General features: G+C 41.7%; 1 protein-coding gene across 8 annotated transcripts in view; it reads right to left on the reverse strand.

Moving 5' to 3' along the window:
- Positions 1 to 1,770: 1,770 nt before the first annotated feature.
- Hs3st4 (heparan sulfate-glucosamine 3-sulfotransferase 4) overlaps positions 1,771 to 14,552 on the reverse strand; it is a 443,755-nt gene continuing 430,973 nt past the window's right edge. For 7 of the 8 annotated variants that reach the window (XM_004668337.2, XM_045131890.1, XM_045131895.1 and 4 more), the window contains exon 2: positions 1,771 to 3,847. In XM_004668337.2, coding sequence (XP_004668394.2) covers positions 3,211 to 3,847 — 637 coding nt within the window. In that variant the 3' untranslated portion in view covers positions 1,771 to 3,210. Of the gene's footprint in view, positions 3,848 to 7,388; positions 7,412 to 14,552 lie in introns of those variants that run through there. The other variant, XM_045131894.1, reaches the window with a different exon arrangement.

Below are 14,552 nucleotides of genomic sequence, written 5' to 3' on the forward strand. Positions count from 1 at the left end.
AATATGAACATGGTAGCAATGATGGCTGGACAGATGACTTCTCCATTTCTCATTTGGAAACCACATGTTAGAGCTTTCCCAGAGCCATGAATCATCCATTCCAGGGAAGGGAGAGTGACAGAGAGTTAATGATAATTTATGCTTTGAAAACTAAAATCAGATACAAAGCTCAATCTCTACCTGAAGCGCCAGGCTCACATCTAAGTGGAGCAAGTGTTTTTACCTGTCTCTGTGTTGATACACTGGCTTTGCTTCTCTGGGTAAAAGATAATTCCTTCATCAATATTCCACACTGGGAAGAGAGACATAGCTTAAGTGGTTCACTCTCAGAGTCACAAGGATAAAGCCACTGCAGAGACTGAGACAAACAGACCTTAAAAATGTCAAGTTTGCAGTTCTTTGGTCCATGAGCCTTCAACTGCATACTGCCAAGTGGAAGCCCTTAAAAGTAAACATTTACTTGATCTCAGCTCTTTCTAGATTGACTGCTGTAAGGAAAGGTGTACAAATAATTTAAGACAGAGGGGTTCCCCTGATTTTACTTCCCAGGTGAAATGGTCTTGTTTACCAGTGGTTAACCATATTAAAATGTATTCGCTTGTCAGCTTTATGTGACATACTTATGTGAGGACACACACACTTAATAGCTTTTTCTAGAAGCAGCACTTACGGTCTAGATTTTCTAGGTTTAGGGGGACAGGTGGACAGTTGAGGAGATAGGATATGGAGAGTGGCTTAGGTTGAAGGGCAGGACCAACTAAAGTATGTCCACCGAGAATGGGAGAAAGGAGCACAAGCTGGAGGGGTTGTCACTCTTCGTTGGCAGAGATCATCTTGAGGGTTCCCTAGCTCCTCTTTTTACTTTGTTATAAAGTTCCCTAGCCTAGCTGCTTGGAACTCTAAAAGAGCAACTATTTCTGCAAGGATGCCTAATCCTTCCTTGCAGGGTTCAATAATCCCAAGCACCACTTTCCTTGGAAATAATTCTGACAAAATCGTGAAAGGGGAAAAAGAAAGGGAAAAAAACATACCACTTTCCCCCAGTATTTTAAATCCCAGGTTTTTAAGCATATTTCTGAAAAAGGGTTGGTGCACAATACCCTCTGTAGAGGGTTCTTGCTCTCTTTTCTCTCTCCCTCCCTTCCTCTCCCTTCTGTCCCAAGGAACTCACTATGTAACATGGGCTGGTCTCAAACTCAACATCCTTAAGCCTCAGTTCCCTGAATTCTGGGGTTGCAGGTATGAGTCACCACACCTGGTTTGGATGTTTGTCTTGAACAAAATCTGTAGGTGATGATTCTATTAGGACTGAAACCCATTCTACTCCTTGTTTTGCTCATAATGCAAGTCCCACATCAGATAGCACTACAACACACCTTCTGAATAGGCAAGTATCCCCTTCCTTTAAATGTGTGTGCAGTTGAATTTTGATCTATATTTTTATTTACTTTGGTGGTAAAAGTATATCTGTTCCCTTCAGTTCAATTTTTCTTATCTGAAAAAATATTTCTGAAGCAAATAGATTTTTATATGTGAACCTGGCATATTGTTCCATCCCTTGCAGAATTGGCCGCAATGAGGAAACTTATACCCCTTTCAGGAGCCACAATCTTTGTGCTATTTCACGAATCATACTGCCTTGCATACAGAATTCTCTATTGAGGCAGGAACCTGTTCTATCTGGTCAACCCAAAGAAGGTCATTTCCTGAGCTCCAGGCTGGAGGTGGGGTGGAAGTGATCCATACAAACACACCATCAAAACCCATGAATCAGGTTGCATTAAGCTTTATAACAACACAGTTTTCATTTAGCGGGAGAAATGACAGTTTAATAACAGATGAACAGATTCAACTCCCCCCCCCCAACTCATACAAATTTTGAATTTTAATAGAACAATTCCTTGTTTGTAGAGATCCATGAACAAGTGTGTGATATCAAATGCTGCATTTTAATTGGGCCAAATTAATGGGAAGGGACACTTTTATTTGGCAGCCCTTGGTGGGGATGTCTGCAGACAGTCATAGTCCTCCCCCACTCTTAAACTGGATGTGACAGAAGAGTCAGAACTCTTGCCAATGGCCCAATATACATCATCTCTGAGGAGAGAAAATGAATGGTAGGTGAGCCTGAGACGGTGGTGGTGGGACAAAAAGAAGACCACTGAGCTTTGCCATCCCACTAGATTCTGAAGTGATTCAGAACCAGAATTATGTTTGCTCTGGTCTTCACCTCTCTGAGGCCCCCAGAGAATAGAGCCCATCCCAAAGCTGTAGAACCATGGTGCTTGGATAAAAAGGTCTTTCAGTGAGGAGGCCTCCTACCAAGAGAGCTGAGTTTCTCCCTGGACTCTCAGATATGGACACTCAACTTTGCTGAACTTGGGGCTTTGAACTTCAATCTCCCTGCTCTGCAAATATCCCCATGGGCTTGATTACAATGTGAGGATGTGTGCTAAGCTTCTTCATAATTCAGGACACTCATAAAGAGAGACATACTCCTTGGATGGCTCTTAGGTAGAAGGCCTCCTGGGGGATCAGCTACTTTTTCATTTTCATTTTTTGGTGAGAAACATATGTGCATGCCTTTGCCTTCATACTGTGAGAAAGGAGGAAATAAAAGGGTTGTGGGATGAGGCCTTTAGTGAGAAGGCTGGAAAGGCCTTAGAGGGAGGACTTTGCTCTCCAGGAGTCCCAGAGCATTCAACCACACATAGCATTCTGCAGAGTAGCCAAAGAAGAGGTTTACATATTAGGTACCAAAATACAAGGGCAGGCAGTAGTACCCAGGCTCCCCAAAATAAAGAGCCTCCATAAAGTAGATCCTTCCTTCCTTCCCTCCTTCCTTCCTTTATTCCTTCCTTCCTTTCTTCCTTCTTTTGTTTGCCACTCAGATAAACAAACCTAGTGTCTATCTCTGACATTGACAGGTGTTTATCATGTCCTTAGACTCTACTAACTAGTTGGAGTTAAGAATTGTGGTAGGTTCTGGTGGTTATCTGGTCAACCAGATGCTGTTGGTTACTTCATGGGGTTTCCCAAGGGATCATCACCTTTGCCTAAACCCACAACACGAGAGGCTGCCTTCAGTGCATGCAGTGGGAGATCTGTGCACACTCCTGCAAGACGGAAGCTGCAGAAGAACACAAGGACTCAGGACTTGGCTGAGGAGCATCCTTCACATTCACTGGCCTTCTCTCCATACTGCTAGGGTCATTTGTCCCCCTCTTCCTGTTCCCACTGGAAATCTTGACCAGTCATTTGGTAAAACATCATGTTGAAGGGTTTGTAGAATTTCCGCAGTCTGTGGATAACATCTGGGTCAATGCGGGGATGAGTCCGGCCTTTACTTTTGCCTAAGCACCTTGGGGCACTGCTGTCTTCTGGCTTTTTTAAGCAGGGGAATCCCTTGGTTTTGTTGAAATAGAAGTGCTTTTCAGTCACAACACGCTTGAGGCCTAAAAAATCCTGTACTTTGGCCATTTCCCCTGCAGGGTCCACTATGAGTCGCTCACCACTAACAAATAGGATCTGAGAGAGAGGGAAGTATTGGAGCCAGTTCTCCAGGTGAAGAGCATAGATCCCAATGCGGATGGCACTCCAGGAGGCATCAATCAGCCCTAGGGTCCGGTTTTTGAAGGCTAGTACCTCAAAGGTGGGGATCTCAGGCTTCTTTGACAGTGTCTGGGTATAGTCAGAAATGGCCCTGGTCACTGGGTTTCTCACCACTACAATGAGTTTAATGTCCTTGGCCATAGAGTGAATGCGCTTGGGAGCTTCATTTGTCACAAAGTAACTGGGGGTCTTCTCCATGGTTATCTGGCCATCCAATGTCTTAGGCATCACGTTTCTGGAAAAGGGAGGAAAGGGGAACACAATGGTTATTCTTATCCCCAAAATATTTTAATATCTTTGCACAAAATATTAGCTATACACAATGGAGTGATCAGCCATCAGATAAAATTGATAATCACTTGGAAATTCCTTTGCCTGTATGTCCCAACTGTAGTATTAACTATGGAATTATAAGAAAAGACAGCATACAGCTTATGCATTCCTGGGTTTAAATTATTTTTTCCTCTTAACAGTTATGTTTAACCTAGATATGCCTTTGATTTCTCTACATATTAGTTTTCTAATCTCTAAAATGGAGATAATGATAGCACTGACTTCACACTGTAGTAGAAGGATTAAGAGAGATAATGTTTGGAAAGCATTTAGCAGAGAATTTGGCATGTGCATGAGCATAATAAATTAAGGGTTTTATTGTTGTTATAGTGGCTTTCAAGAAACATTTGAGCTCAACAAGACCTCAGAGATAATCTCGCCCAGAGTTGATGAATTCCCACCTACCTCCTCTTCTTCCATGACTCACAGTTAAGAAGGATTTGTAATCTTTAAATGTTTGGAGGAAAAAAATGACAGTAATAATAACTTTGTGTGATACAAGATAGTATAGGATTTAAACCTCAATGCTTGTAAATAATCCTACATTGTAATGCATCCATATGCAGCCACTTATATATTGTCTACATTCCTGCTTTTGTACAATAGACTGGATAAATGTACTGCAAGAGACATCATGTGACCAACATACCAGTTATATTCACTATTTTGAATTTTGGGAAAAGGTTTGCTGAACCTTGATGTTTTCTAAAATCACTATTGTACAAATCATCAAACTGAGAGCCAGGTCTGGAGAGATGGCTTAGCAGTTATTAAGGTGCTTGCCTGTGAAGGCTATGAACTCATGTTCAAATCTTCAGGTCCCACATAAGCTAGACACACAATGATGCAATGTTCCACATATGCACAAGGCAGCACACATATCCAGAGTTCATTTGCAGTGGCTGAGGCCCTGGTATGCCCATTCTCTATCTCTCTCTCTCCCTCTCTCAAATAAATAGTAATAATAATTAATAATAATAAACAGAGACCCAGGGGCAGAGAATGGACAAAGGAATCAAACAGGCTTTTTGACCCCTGCAACCTGCACCACATTTTTGGACCAGGTTACCCTCTTTTATAAAGTTCTACACCTTATCCCAAGTTCAGTTGAGAACCAAAGGACAGAATTAGCATTTGGCATAAGCCTGGCTCAACATGTTGCATTTTCTCTTTCCTTTGCTCTAGTTTACCAGTGAGCAATTGACAGATTCTGTTCTAGTTGGGCTTTGGAATATTCCGTAATAACCTGTGTGTTAAATTGGGCTTGGATACCAGGATATGACACTATTGGGTTGGGTAGCAGAGTCTTCAAGAGGTGAATCCTAGAGGGAGGAACTGAGGTTACAGAGGGAACATGCCTTAGAAAGGGATATTAGGAATCTGGCTTCTTTCTATCTCATTTTCTCACATTCATGTGCTGGTATGACACGAGTAGGTTTCCTCCACCATGTACTTCCACCATGACATGCTGGGATGTCACAGACCCCAGAGCAATGGGGCCAGCTATGGCCCAAAACTTCTAAAACCATGACCCAAAACCATTCTTTCCTATTATTCAGCTGATTGTCCCAGGCATGTGTTATAGTGACAGAAAGCTGCCAACTAACACAGCTCTCATGACTGGGATCATATGTTCAGGTGCCTTTGATGGTAACGCTTTCCCACCGCCACCCTCCATTCATTATTACCTTCACAGTGATGTTATCTCCAAGATACTAAAGAGGTTTGATGCTATTACCCTCATCCCAATGTAGAGGCCCTAACAGTGTTGAAAATGAGATTCACGATCCTATGATGCAGTCAATTTGCTGCAGGCAAATGTGGAAAAGAGTTAACTGATGATAAGCCTGTTTAATGCCTGCCATTACAATGGGCTATCTGTCACCAGGTGCTCCTCTAAGTCTGTGCACTTCCAAGTCTTGCACCAAAGTGGTGCATTTAGGATTACACAAGACCTCTTTGTTATGATGACATGCTTTTAAATGTCTCGGCTAATAAAACGTAATACATATGAAGATCCCTTAGCATCTCCAACCACAATTAAATTTATTTACTATCGCATGTGGAGAAAGAATGACTTTTCTTTTATCTCTAATTCACATGCTCTGTCAATAATTAATTGCTGCTGGGTTTTTGAGCTTTTGTGGAAAGCACTTTTATTAAGCAAGAGAAATTTGGCTGGTGAAGAAACTCGCTAAAGCTAGACCTTGTTAGAATATAATGGTTGGGCAGCATGGAGTCTTTGGATCAAAGCCATATCCCTGGCCATAAGTCATTGTACTTGTTTAGTAATGACATTTTCTCCAAGGTATTTACAGTATCTTCATGCCTATGTGCTAGCTTGGCTATCACTAGATCTAATGGCCCCTTTTTGAGGAGTGGGGTTAAGAAACACAGCTTTTGATAACCAGACCTGCCTGACTTAAGTGTTCTGGGTATCTTGTCTCCTAAGTAAAGTCTCTTACCCAACTATAAGCTTTATTTCTTCACCTGAAAAATAGAGCTACTACAGTAGCATGCTCATAGGACAGTGAGCAGACTCAATACAAGTGCAGGCAGATCACCCAGGACAGCACATTGTAGGTCATCGTTTTTATAATAGAATATTATATCTTGTTTTGTTTTTGCATGTACATTTGTAGTATGTCGGGTATGATATGGTTGTGTGTTATAGTGTGTGGGGCATGATGTGCTTGGGTGGTGTATGATGTGTTTGTGTGCTATGGGGTTTGGGGTGTTTCCTGCATGGACCATTGTGCCCATCACATATGAAGACCAGAGGAAAATGATGGTATCCCCCTATAGTACTCATCCATATATTTCTTTGAGATGAATTCTCTCTCTGAACCTGAAACTGCAGCTCACCCGTTCCCCAGCAATTTGCTTGTGTATGCTCCTCACAGGACTAGGATGACATGCGTGTTTGGTAAAACCGAGCTGTTTGTGTTGTGAGCTGAAGAATTGAACTCGGAAGGTCGCAGGCCCTTTCAGGCCCTTATGCTTATTCAGTAACCATTCTGAACCACTGAGCAATCTTCCAAGCCCCCAGAAGCCTTTGTTTAACTTAAGCCCTCTGTCTAAGATCATTTTCACAGTGATTGCTAAAGAAGGGCAAATACATGTGTGTGTGTGTGTGTGTGTGTGTGTGTTTGTGTGTATGTGTGTATGTGTGTGTGTGTGTATTACATTTGACCAAGGGAAAAACTGGGCTGAGAGCCTGTTCTAGAAAAAAAAGAAAATTCTGATTCTAGCCAATGTCATCAACTGTACTCCTAATTTATAGGCTGGTGGATGACAAGGGAACTACCATTAGCTTTCACTGTGTGGAAAGGATAAACTCATGTTCTATTTCTATTTTAGCTAGATATTTTATTCTCTCATTTAATTATAAAATACATATCCTATTATAAAATATTAAACAAATTTTAATGAAAAACAATCACCTGAAAGTTGTTTTGCATAACCTTGGATCCTGGTCCCTGGATTTATTTATTTTTGCATATTTGTCTGTTGCATTTTCCTTTAGCACAGTAACAGCTGTCTGGCTTTATCTCTCATCCATTCTTTGCGATCAGCCTTTAGATCTCAGTGCTTGCATTACATTAGGCCCCATTCAAATTCTTCTCCTCTACTTCAGCTAATTGACAATCTGTCAAGATCTTGTAGATCTTAAATCTCTTATCTGAAGCATCTGGAAGGAATAGTATCCACCCTATAAGACAGTGGGTATAGGAGAGTTAAGCGTCTCCCTAGCTCAGTGCTTGTGTTTCATTCAGAATGAATAAGGGCAAGCACACTCAAGAAAGCAGATGGGGGCAGAGTAGCCTACATGGCTCTGACAAACCTAACTACACAGGAGTGTTAAAATATACAATTCAAGGGTGTTTCCACAATTGGGACTTAATGGTAAGAAAGCATCATTGAGCCTAGAGCCAACTGTTTTGTCATGAGTGACTCAGGGTTCTTTACCCGGAAAAAAGACTTCCAGTACCTTCCCCAAATCCATACTGTAGCATTTCCCTTTCTTTATAAATCATTAATTCATTCATTTCATAAATTATCAAGTACTGATAATGTAACAGTGAACAAAATATACCCAGCTTCTTTCTCTACAGAGCCACTAACCTAGCCATGACTTCTGATGAATGTAGAGCTTATTACAACATCACTTGATTATTTTAATCAACACAGAAGGTATTGTAATTCCAGTTTTATACAGAAGTAAAGTGATTAGAACCTAAGCCTACTCCCTCAGGCCTTACTGAGTGTGTTTTGTTTCTCAGTTCGATGGATGGACACAGTTAAGTCATTCAGTGCTTGATTAAATTAGTTAGGCACTAATTCAGCATTAGTGCCTAACATCAGTTCCTAACAAATATCAGGAACTCAGAAAATATCTGTTGAATCAATGGCAAGTCATGAATCTCCTCTATTAGACCTACAATGGTCCTAGGCTAGCTTTTGCTGTAACCAGCTTTGTTGCCCTTGTATTCTCGTTTTCCTCCTTAGGGAACCTCACTTATTTCTAGCAACTGTTTCTACACTATCCTAGTTCCCACTATATGATTATAGAGATATCTCTACTGTTGAATATAAGATTAGGAGAGGCATCTCTCCTACTGAATACAACCAATTTCCACCTGGATTTAGGATATAGCCCCTTCCACCTTCTGAGGAAATATTCACTCCTCAATTTCTCTTTCTTTTCTAGGTTTTAGTTAAGTTTTTTCTCAACTGGATCGGACATTTTAATATGCCCATGTTTTCACATTGTGGTGTAGGCAAGAAACAGGAAAAAGGCCAGGATTGCTGGAGGGAGTAAGAGAGGTAGAGAATAAAGTCAGCAAAGATGGGTAGAGACCAGACCATGGGAGGGGATGATAGATGAGAGAACATGGGAATTTTTTTTTCTATGTGATGAAAATCCACTGAAGAATATTGAGCAGGGGAATATCATATGATTGGTAGTTTTCTGTATGCTTTGCTAAGACCTTATAATAGTGGTCTAGAGGTAGGTAGAAAGTGCCACATGATCAGAGGTACTATCAATAGGGACCTTTATTTTTAAATGTGAGTAGCAGGCTGGAGAGATGGCTTAGTGGTTAAGCACTTGCCTGTGAAGCCTAAGGACCCTGGTTTGAGGCTCGATTCCAAAGGACCCATGTTAGCCAGATGCACAAGGGGGCATACGCATCTGGAGTTCGTTTGCAATGTCTGAATGCCCCGGTGTGCCCATTCTCTCTTTCTCTCTCTATCTGCCTCTTTCTCTATCTATCACTCTCAAATAAATAAATAAAAATGAACAAAAAATTATAAATGTGAGTAGCTCCTAATGATGGATGGGGTGTGAGGTATTATGGGTAACTCCAAGACTATTGGCCTAAGCTAGTTGCAGTATGTCAGACTGATCTCATTATGTGGAGAACACAGAAATAAGCAATGGTGGGGAGGAATATATCCAGTCTGATCTTGGACTTGTACTATAAGATCTGTTACATCCATAAGCAGAAATGAGTAACCTTATATGAGTAACATAAAAGAGTCTGAAATCATGAAGAGATCCTGGTTGGAGGTGGATATTCATGTTCTATGCTCATATTACACCTGCTAGAAAGTAAGAGAACAATGTGTACCTTTCTTTCTTTATCTGTAGAGGAGAAGACCAGTCTTTTGTCTCTGTATTGAGATATCAGGTAGGAAATATCTTTAAATGATGGGTATGTAACTTTAAAAAATTATTTACAAACATTTTTATTAGCTGTCAATTATTTACTGTACTTCAGTTTATTTTTGGTGCAAGGCCAGGGACTGAAATCAGGGATTCCAGGATCTCACCCTGCCAAGTAACTGCTCTCCTACTTATTCACACCCCTGACCCCTCACTACCTCACTTTCATTGCCAGACTCATTGAGGATTGTCTGCATTTTACACCTTATAATTATGACAGAACACGACTGATGGTACAGCTCAGTGGTAGAGGGTATGTCTAGCATACACAAGACCCTAAGTTTATTCCCCTGTACAGAAAAAGTAAACACAAACACAAACATACACATACACACACACACACACACACACACACACACACAGAATAATGCCATGATAAGGTTCATCCCATGACCTACATGGCTAGTCTCTGTTCTTGAGATTACAGGAACTGCTCTATTCACCTTTGCATACCCAATGCCTAATGTGACATGCACCATGTAGTGACTGCCCTGTGACTATTTGTGGTCACTAGATGAGTCAGTGAGTGCCATATGGATAAGTACATGGTTTCAGAAGGTCAGTAATATTGGAGCAGATTAGAGTATATGCTCCGGAGACTAGATTTCCATGCTTAAGTGTTCAGCATGTGCCTGTCATACCATCCCAGACTGAAAGACCATGCACTTCAGTGTGGACCATATGGTGAGAAAACACTGTGTCTGGGCTTGGAACAGCTAGTTAACAGTATCTTGGGTGCTCAGAACAGCCGTGACATCAGCATCAACACAGTCCTGAAGCGAGAATCATTCCACAGAATCGCACAGCTGTTCTCACAGTCCCAAATGTTTATGAGACACTATCCAACTTGAGCCCCGGCCCCACCCTTCTCCACAGCTGTGGGCATTTTGCTATGCATGGGCCATCTGGATTCAGGCCAGGGGAGTCTGGGACCTTCTGGAAGATCATAGCAATAGTTGCCATAGTGCTTTGAATAAGCTCCATCATCTATGGAGGGCTCTCTCCCTCCATATGTGGTTCATGTGTAAATTGTGAATGACCTTTCTAAATACTTTTCAGGCAATAGACTTCCTGGCTTAGTCAACAGCACAGAGTCGTTGGCTGGACTTACTGGGGTTGCACTGAGTTGTCAGCTGAATGACCCTACACAGCTTATCTAACCCAAGTACAGAGAGTTATATGCTTATAAGGATCCAATATTCAATCTTTCAATTTTATGATGCTGCAAAAATGATTCATGTTGGTAGAAACTATATCTTGAATTATAAAGTCAAGAAGTGCCTATAAGTTCATTGTTCCATTATCTGGAAAGCAACAACCATCCTAAAAGCATTCTTTTCACAGGGAGCCCATGTGTGTTAAATGGGCTAAAATCTAGAGAGTGACTACCATAGAGTAGTTGTTAATTTTCAAAACTCTTCTTTTAAGAATAGACTGTTGGGCTGGAGAGATGGCTTAGCAGTGAAGGCACATGCCCGCAAAGCCTAAGGACCCAGGTTCGATTCTCCAGGTCCCTATAAGCCAGATGCACATGGTGGTGCATGTGTCTGGAATTCGTTTGCAGTGGCCATTCTCTCTCTCTCTCTCTCTCTCTCTCTCTCTCTCTCTCTCTCTCTTTCTTTCTTTCTTTCTTTCTTTCTTTCTTCCTCTCTCTCTCTCTCTCTCTCTCCCTCCCTCCCTCCCTCCCTCCCTTCCTCCCTCCCTCCCTCCCTGTCTCTAACAAATAAATAAATGTTTAAAACAAAGAATAGACTGTTATAATTCCCACTTTAGAGATCAGAGGATTGAGGCCTGTTGAGATTCACTGTCCAAAGCCAAAAAATGTAGAGCCTAATTCAATAGTGTGGTTATGATTTTATTCAGTTCTTAGAAAGTGCCAAGCTACAGAGTCTCAGCAATGGGGCACAACTATCATTGCAAGGTCACTCTTCTAGTAGTTGGCAGAGTAGAATCTTTAAAGGAAACTCATTATGTGAACTGTAAAGGCAGCACTCGTCACTGACTTACCACTGGGAGTTACAGGATCTGGGCCAGAATACCTAGAAATTGTTGCCAGATCAAGCTACACCCTTCAATTTATAATCCTCCTCTCCAGGGCCTCCTCAACTAAAGCAAACGAGCACCATCGTGAATGCTGAGGGAGGAAGCAATCAACTTCATGAGGTAGGAAGTATCCATTCTCCCCAGCAGGGTCAGTGCACAGCTTGCCTTTGATGTGCCTGAATTACAAGTATGTGGGCACCTTACATTTCCCCAAATGTGTTCTCTGGGAGAATAAATAGTGCAGAAATTAGCAATATTTTCTGAGCCCTCCTGATGAACTACAACCTACAAGAATAGTGGTTAGAATAAGGACGTGGGGTGGGGCCAATTTCTCTTCATGGGGAGAAGAAATTTATTTAAAAGTCAGCTAAGTACCTGCTTCATTCACACTTCAGACCATACAAATTGCACATGGCGATATCCTGGTTCAACTTTAAGAGGTCCCTATGACTCACTGAACTTTGATAGACATGTAGAAAGTGAGAGACGGAAAACTAATGCCCAATGATTTATAGCCAGAGCTTCCCTAGCCTTGCTCAAGTATGTCAGGAGGCTCATTTCATTATAAAATCCAAGTTCATGAAAATGGGAACACAGCCCATTGGAAAACTATATTCACACACATAGATCCTAGGAAATTAGCATTTCCTGGGGCCATAAAGCTGTTAGTTATCAAAGAAAGATTTAGTCCTGAATTATAGGTCTCACTTAACAATCAACTTGCTGAATAAATTTAGGATGGGGCTCTTCCCCTCCTTGGACCACAGTTTCCTGTACAATGAAAAGGCTATGTTCTTATTCCCTTTAATTCCACTGAACACTTGTTGGTTCTTAGTATGCACAATATGTTGGGCATATCTTGATGATAAAGTATGCATAGCTTCTGTCACTCAAGAGTATATAAGGTCTTAGGAAGGTTGGAACACATTCTTACAGAGTGGGTTGTGGTTCACATGAGATGCCTCTACTGCTGACAAAAGTCTAGCTGAAATACAGTGACTCACACCATGTCTTGGCTACAAAAGGGAGAAAGATACAGAAAGGTGATAGAGGGTACAAAAGGAGGAAGATGAGGTAAAGCAGAGGATGAAGGAGAAGAAAGAGAAATAGATGCAGATGGACCAAGAGAACACATGTAGATTACTGAAGGACCATAAGGAGAGAACTCCAAGTCTAAATGACATGTGATTATGGAAGAGAACAATAAATTAAGCTCAGTTTTGTTTTGAAGTTTTTGCCAGGTGCAGATATTTTAGGATAGAAGATCTATGATGACATTTGTTGGAGACATTCCATTGATGTGGTTTCTTTCTGGGTTTGTTTGTGCCTCTAAGGTCCATCTTTTAAAAAGACAAGAGGATTCACACTTACTCCTGCCTCACCACTATCATGTTCACATGTGCCAAGGAAGGCAGCTTTCCCTTCATTCCCCAGGACCAGATAATTTGCACCTTGAAGGACAGTGATAAGTTGCTTAATTTTATGGACTAAAATAAAATATGAAACTGTACCTCAGAAAATACCACCAGGCAGTCTGTGTATTTCAGATCTCTATCTACCCTGGGCTTCAAAGCAGCACTGCCAGCATTTTGGTGTTGGTAATTATTGTCCTGGGTGATGAACAATGCCAAGTTGCATTCTTAGCTTCTACCCACCAAGTTCTAGTCGTCCCATTAGACATGACCACACATGCCCAAAAATGTTGACACATGTCCCTTGGGAAATCCAAACATCCAGTTAAGAGAAACCCATTTGATTCAAGTGTCTCCCATGAACTAAGTTGTTCTAAATGCTATGTTCCCAGCTGATGGAGATTTGGGAATTAATGCTTCCTGGAGGGATTGTTGGGGGCAGGCTAATAGGTATTATAGGCCATTTCCCCTTGCCAGTGTTTGGCACACTCTCCTGCTGCTATTGTCTACCTTATGTTGACCAGGGGGTGATATCCAACCTATGTTCATGCCCTTGTTTTCCCCTGCCATCATGGAGCTTCCCCTCAAGCCTATAAGCCAAAATAAACCTATTTTTCCCCACAAACTGCTCTTGGTTGGGTGATTTCTCCCAGCAATGCGAACCTGACTAGAACAGTAAAGTGGTTCCGAGAAGTAGGATTGCTGCTAGACACCTGACTGTGCAGCTTTGGCTTTTTGGAGGTGATTTTCAAGAGGAATGTGGAAGGATTTGAAACCTTGGCCTGAGAGACACCAGGCAGTGCTGTAAGTACAGCTGATGGACTATTCTGTTCAGAGTTGAAAAACCTGAATGCAGTAAGAACTGTGAGGTTTAACTTATGAGGGTGAGAAAGAGCTTTGCTTGGACTGGGCTAGCAGTTTGTGTGAGACTTGCTGTTATGCCTGTGTCCTGAAAAGTTGTGCAGGGTTTCTTTGCATAGAAATGGACTGGTGTGAACAGAGGGATATGGCACAGAAAAAAAAAAAAAATCTTTGGGTGAACGACTGAGTGTTCAGCTGCAACTGAGAGATTACAACCTTGGATATTGGGCCAGCTGACCTACACTGAGGCAACAGGAAAAATATAAACTCTTTTGAAGGGTCTGTGTGCTTAAGGAGTGCCCTGTTCTTCAAAGTCTGCTTTATTACCACCTGGATTAACTAACTGGCACCCTACCTGGTATTGTGGAATATAAGAAATGGAGGAAAGAGTCATTGAGTTTGCAACGCAATCTTGTGTTTTGGAAATGGCCATGGGCAGTGTGAAGTAGGTTTGCTGGATGCCTGCACAGAGACCCTATGGGGCCATGATGATGGACCGTGGATTACAGTGGAGACCCAGTGGAGATGCCAGATCCATGAGATGGCTGCCCTGGAGAGCTGTT

This window comes from Jaculus jaculus, chromosome 12 (assembly GCF_020740685.1).
Source record: "Jaculus jaculus isolate mJacJac1 chromosome 12, mJacJac1.mat.Y.cur, whole genome shotgun sequence".
NCBI classification, from domain to species: Eukaryota; Metazoa; Chordata; class Mammalia; order Rodentia; family Dipodidae; genus Jaculus; species Jaculus jaculus.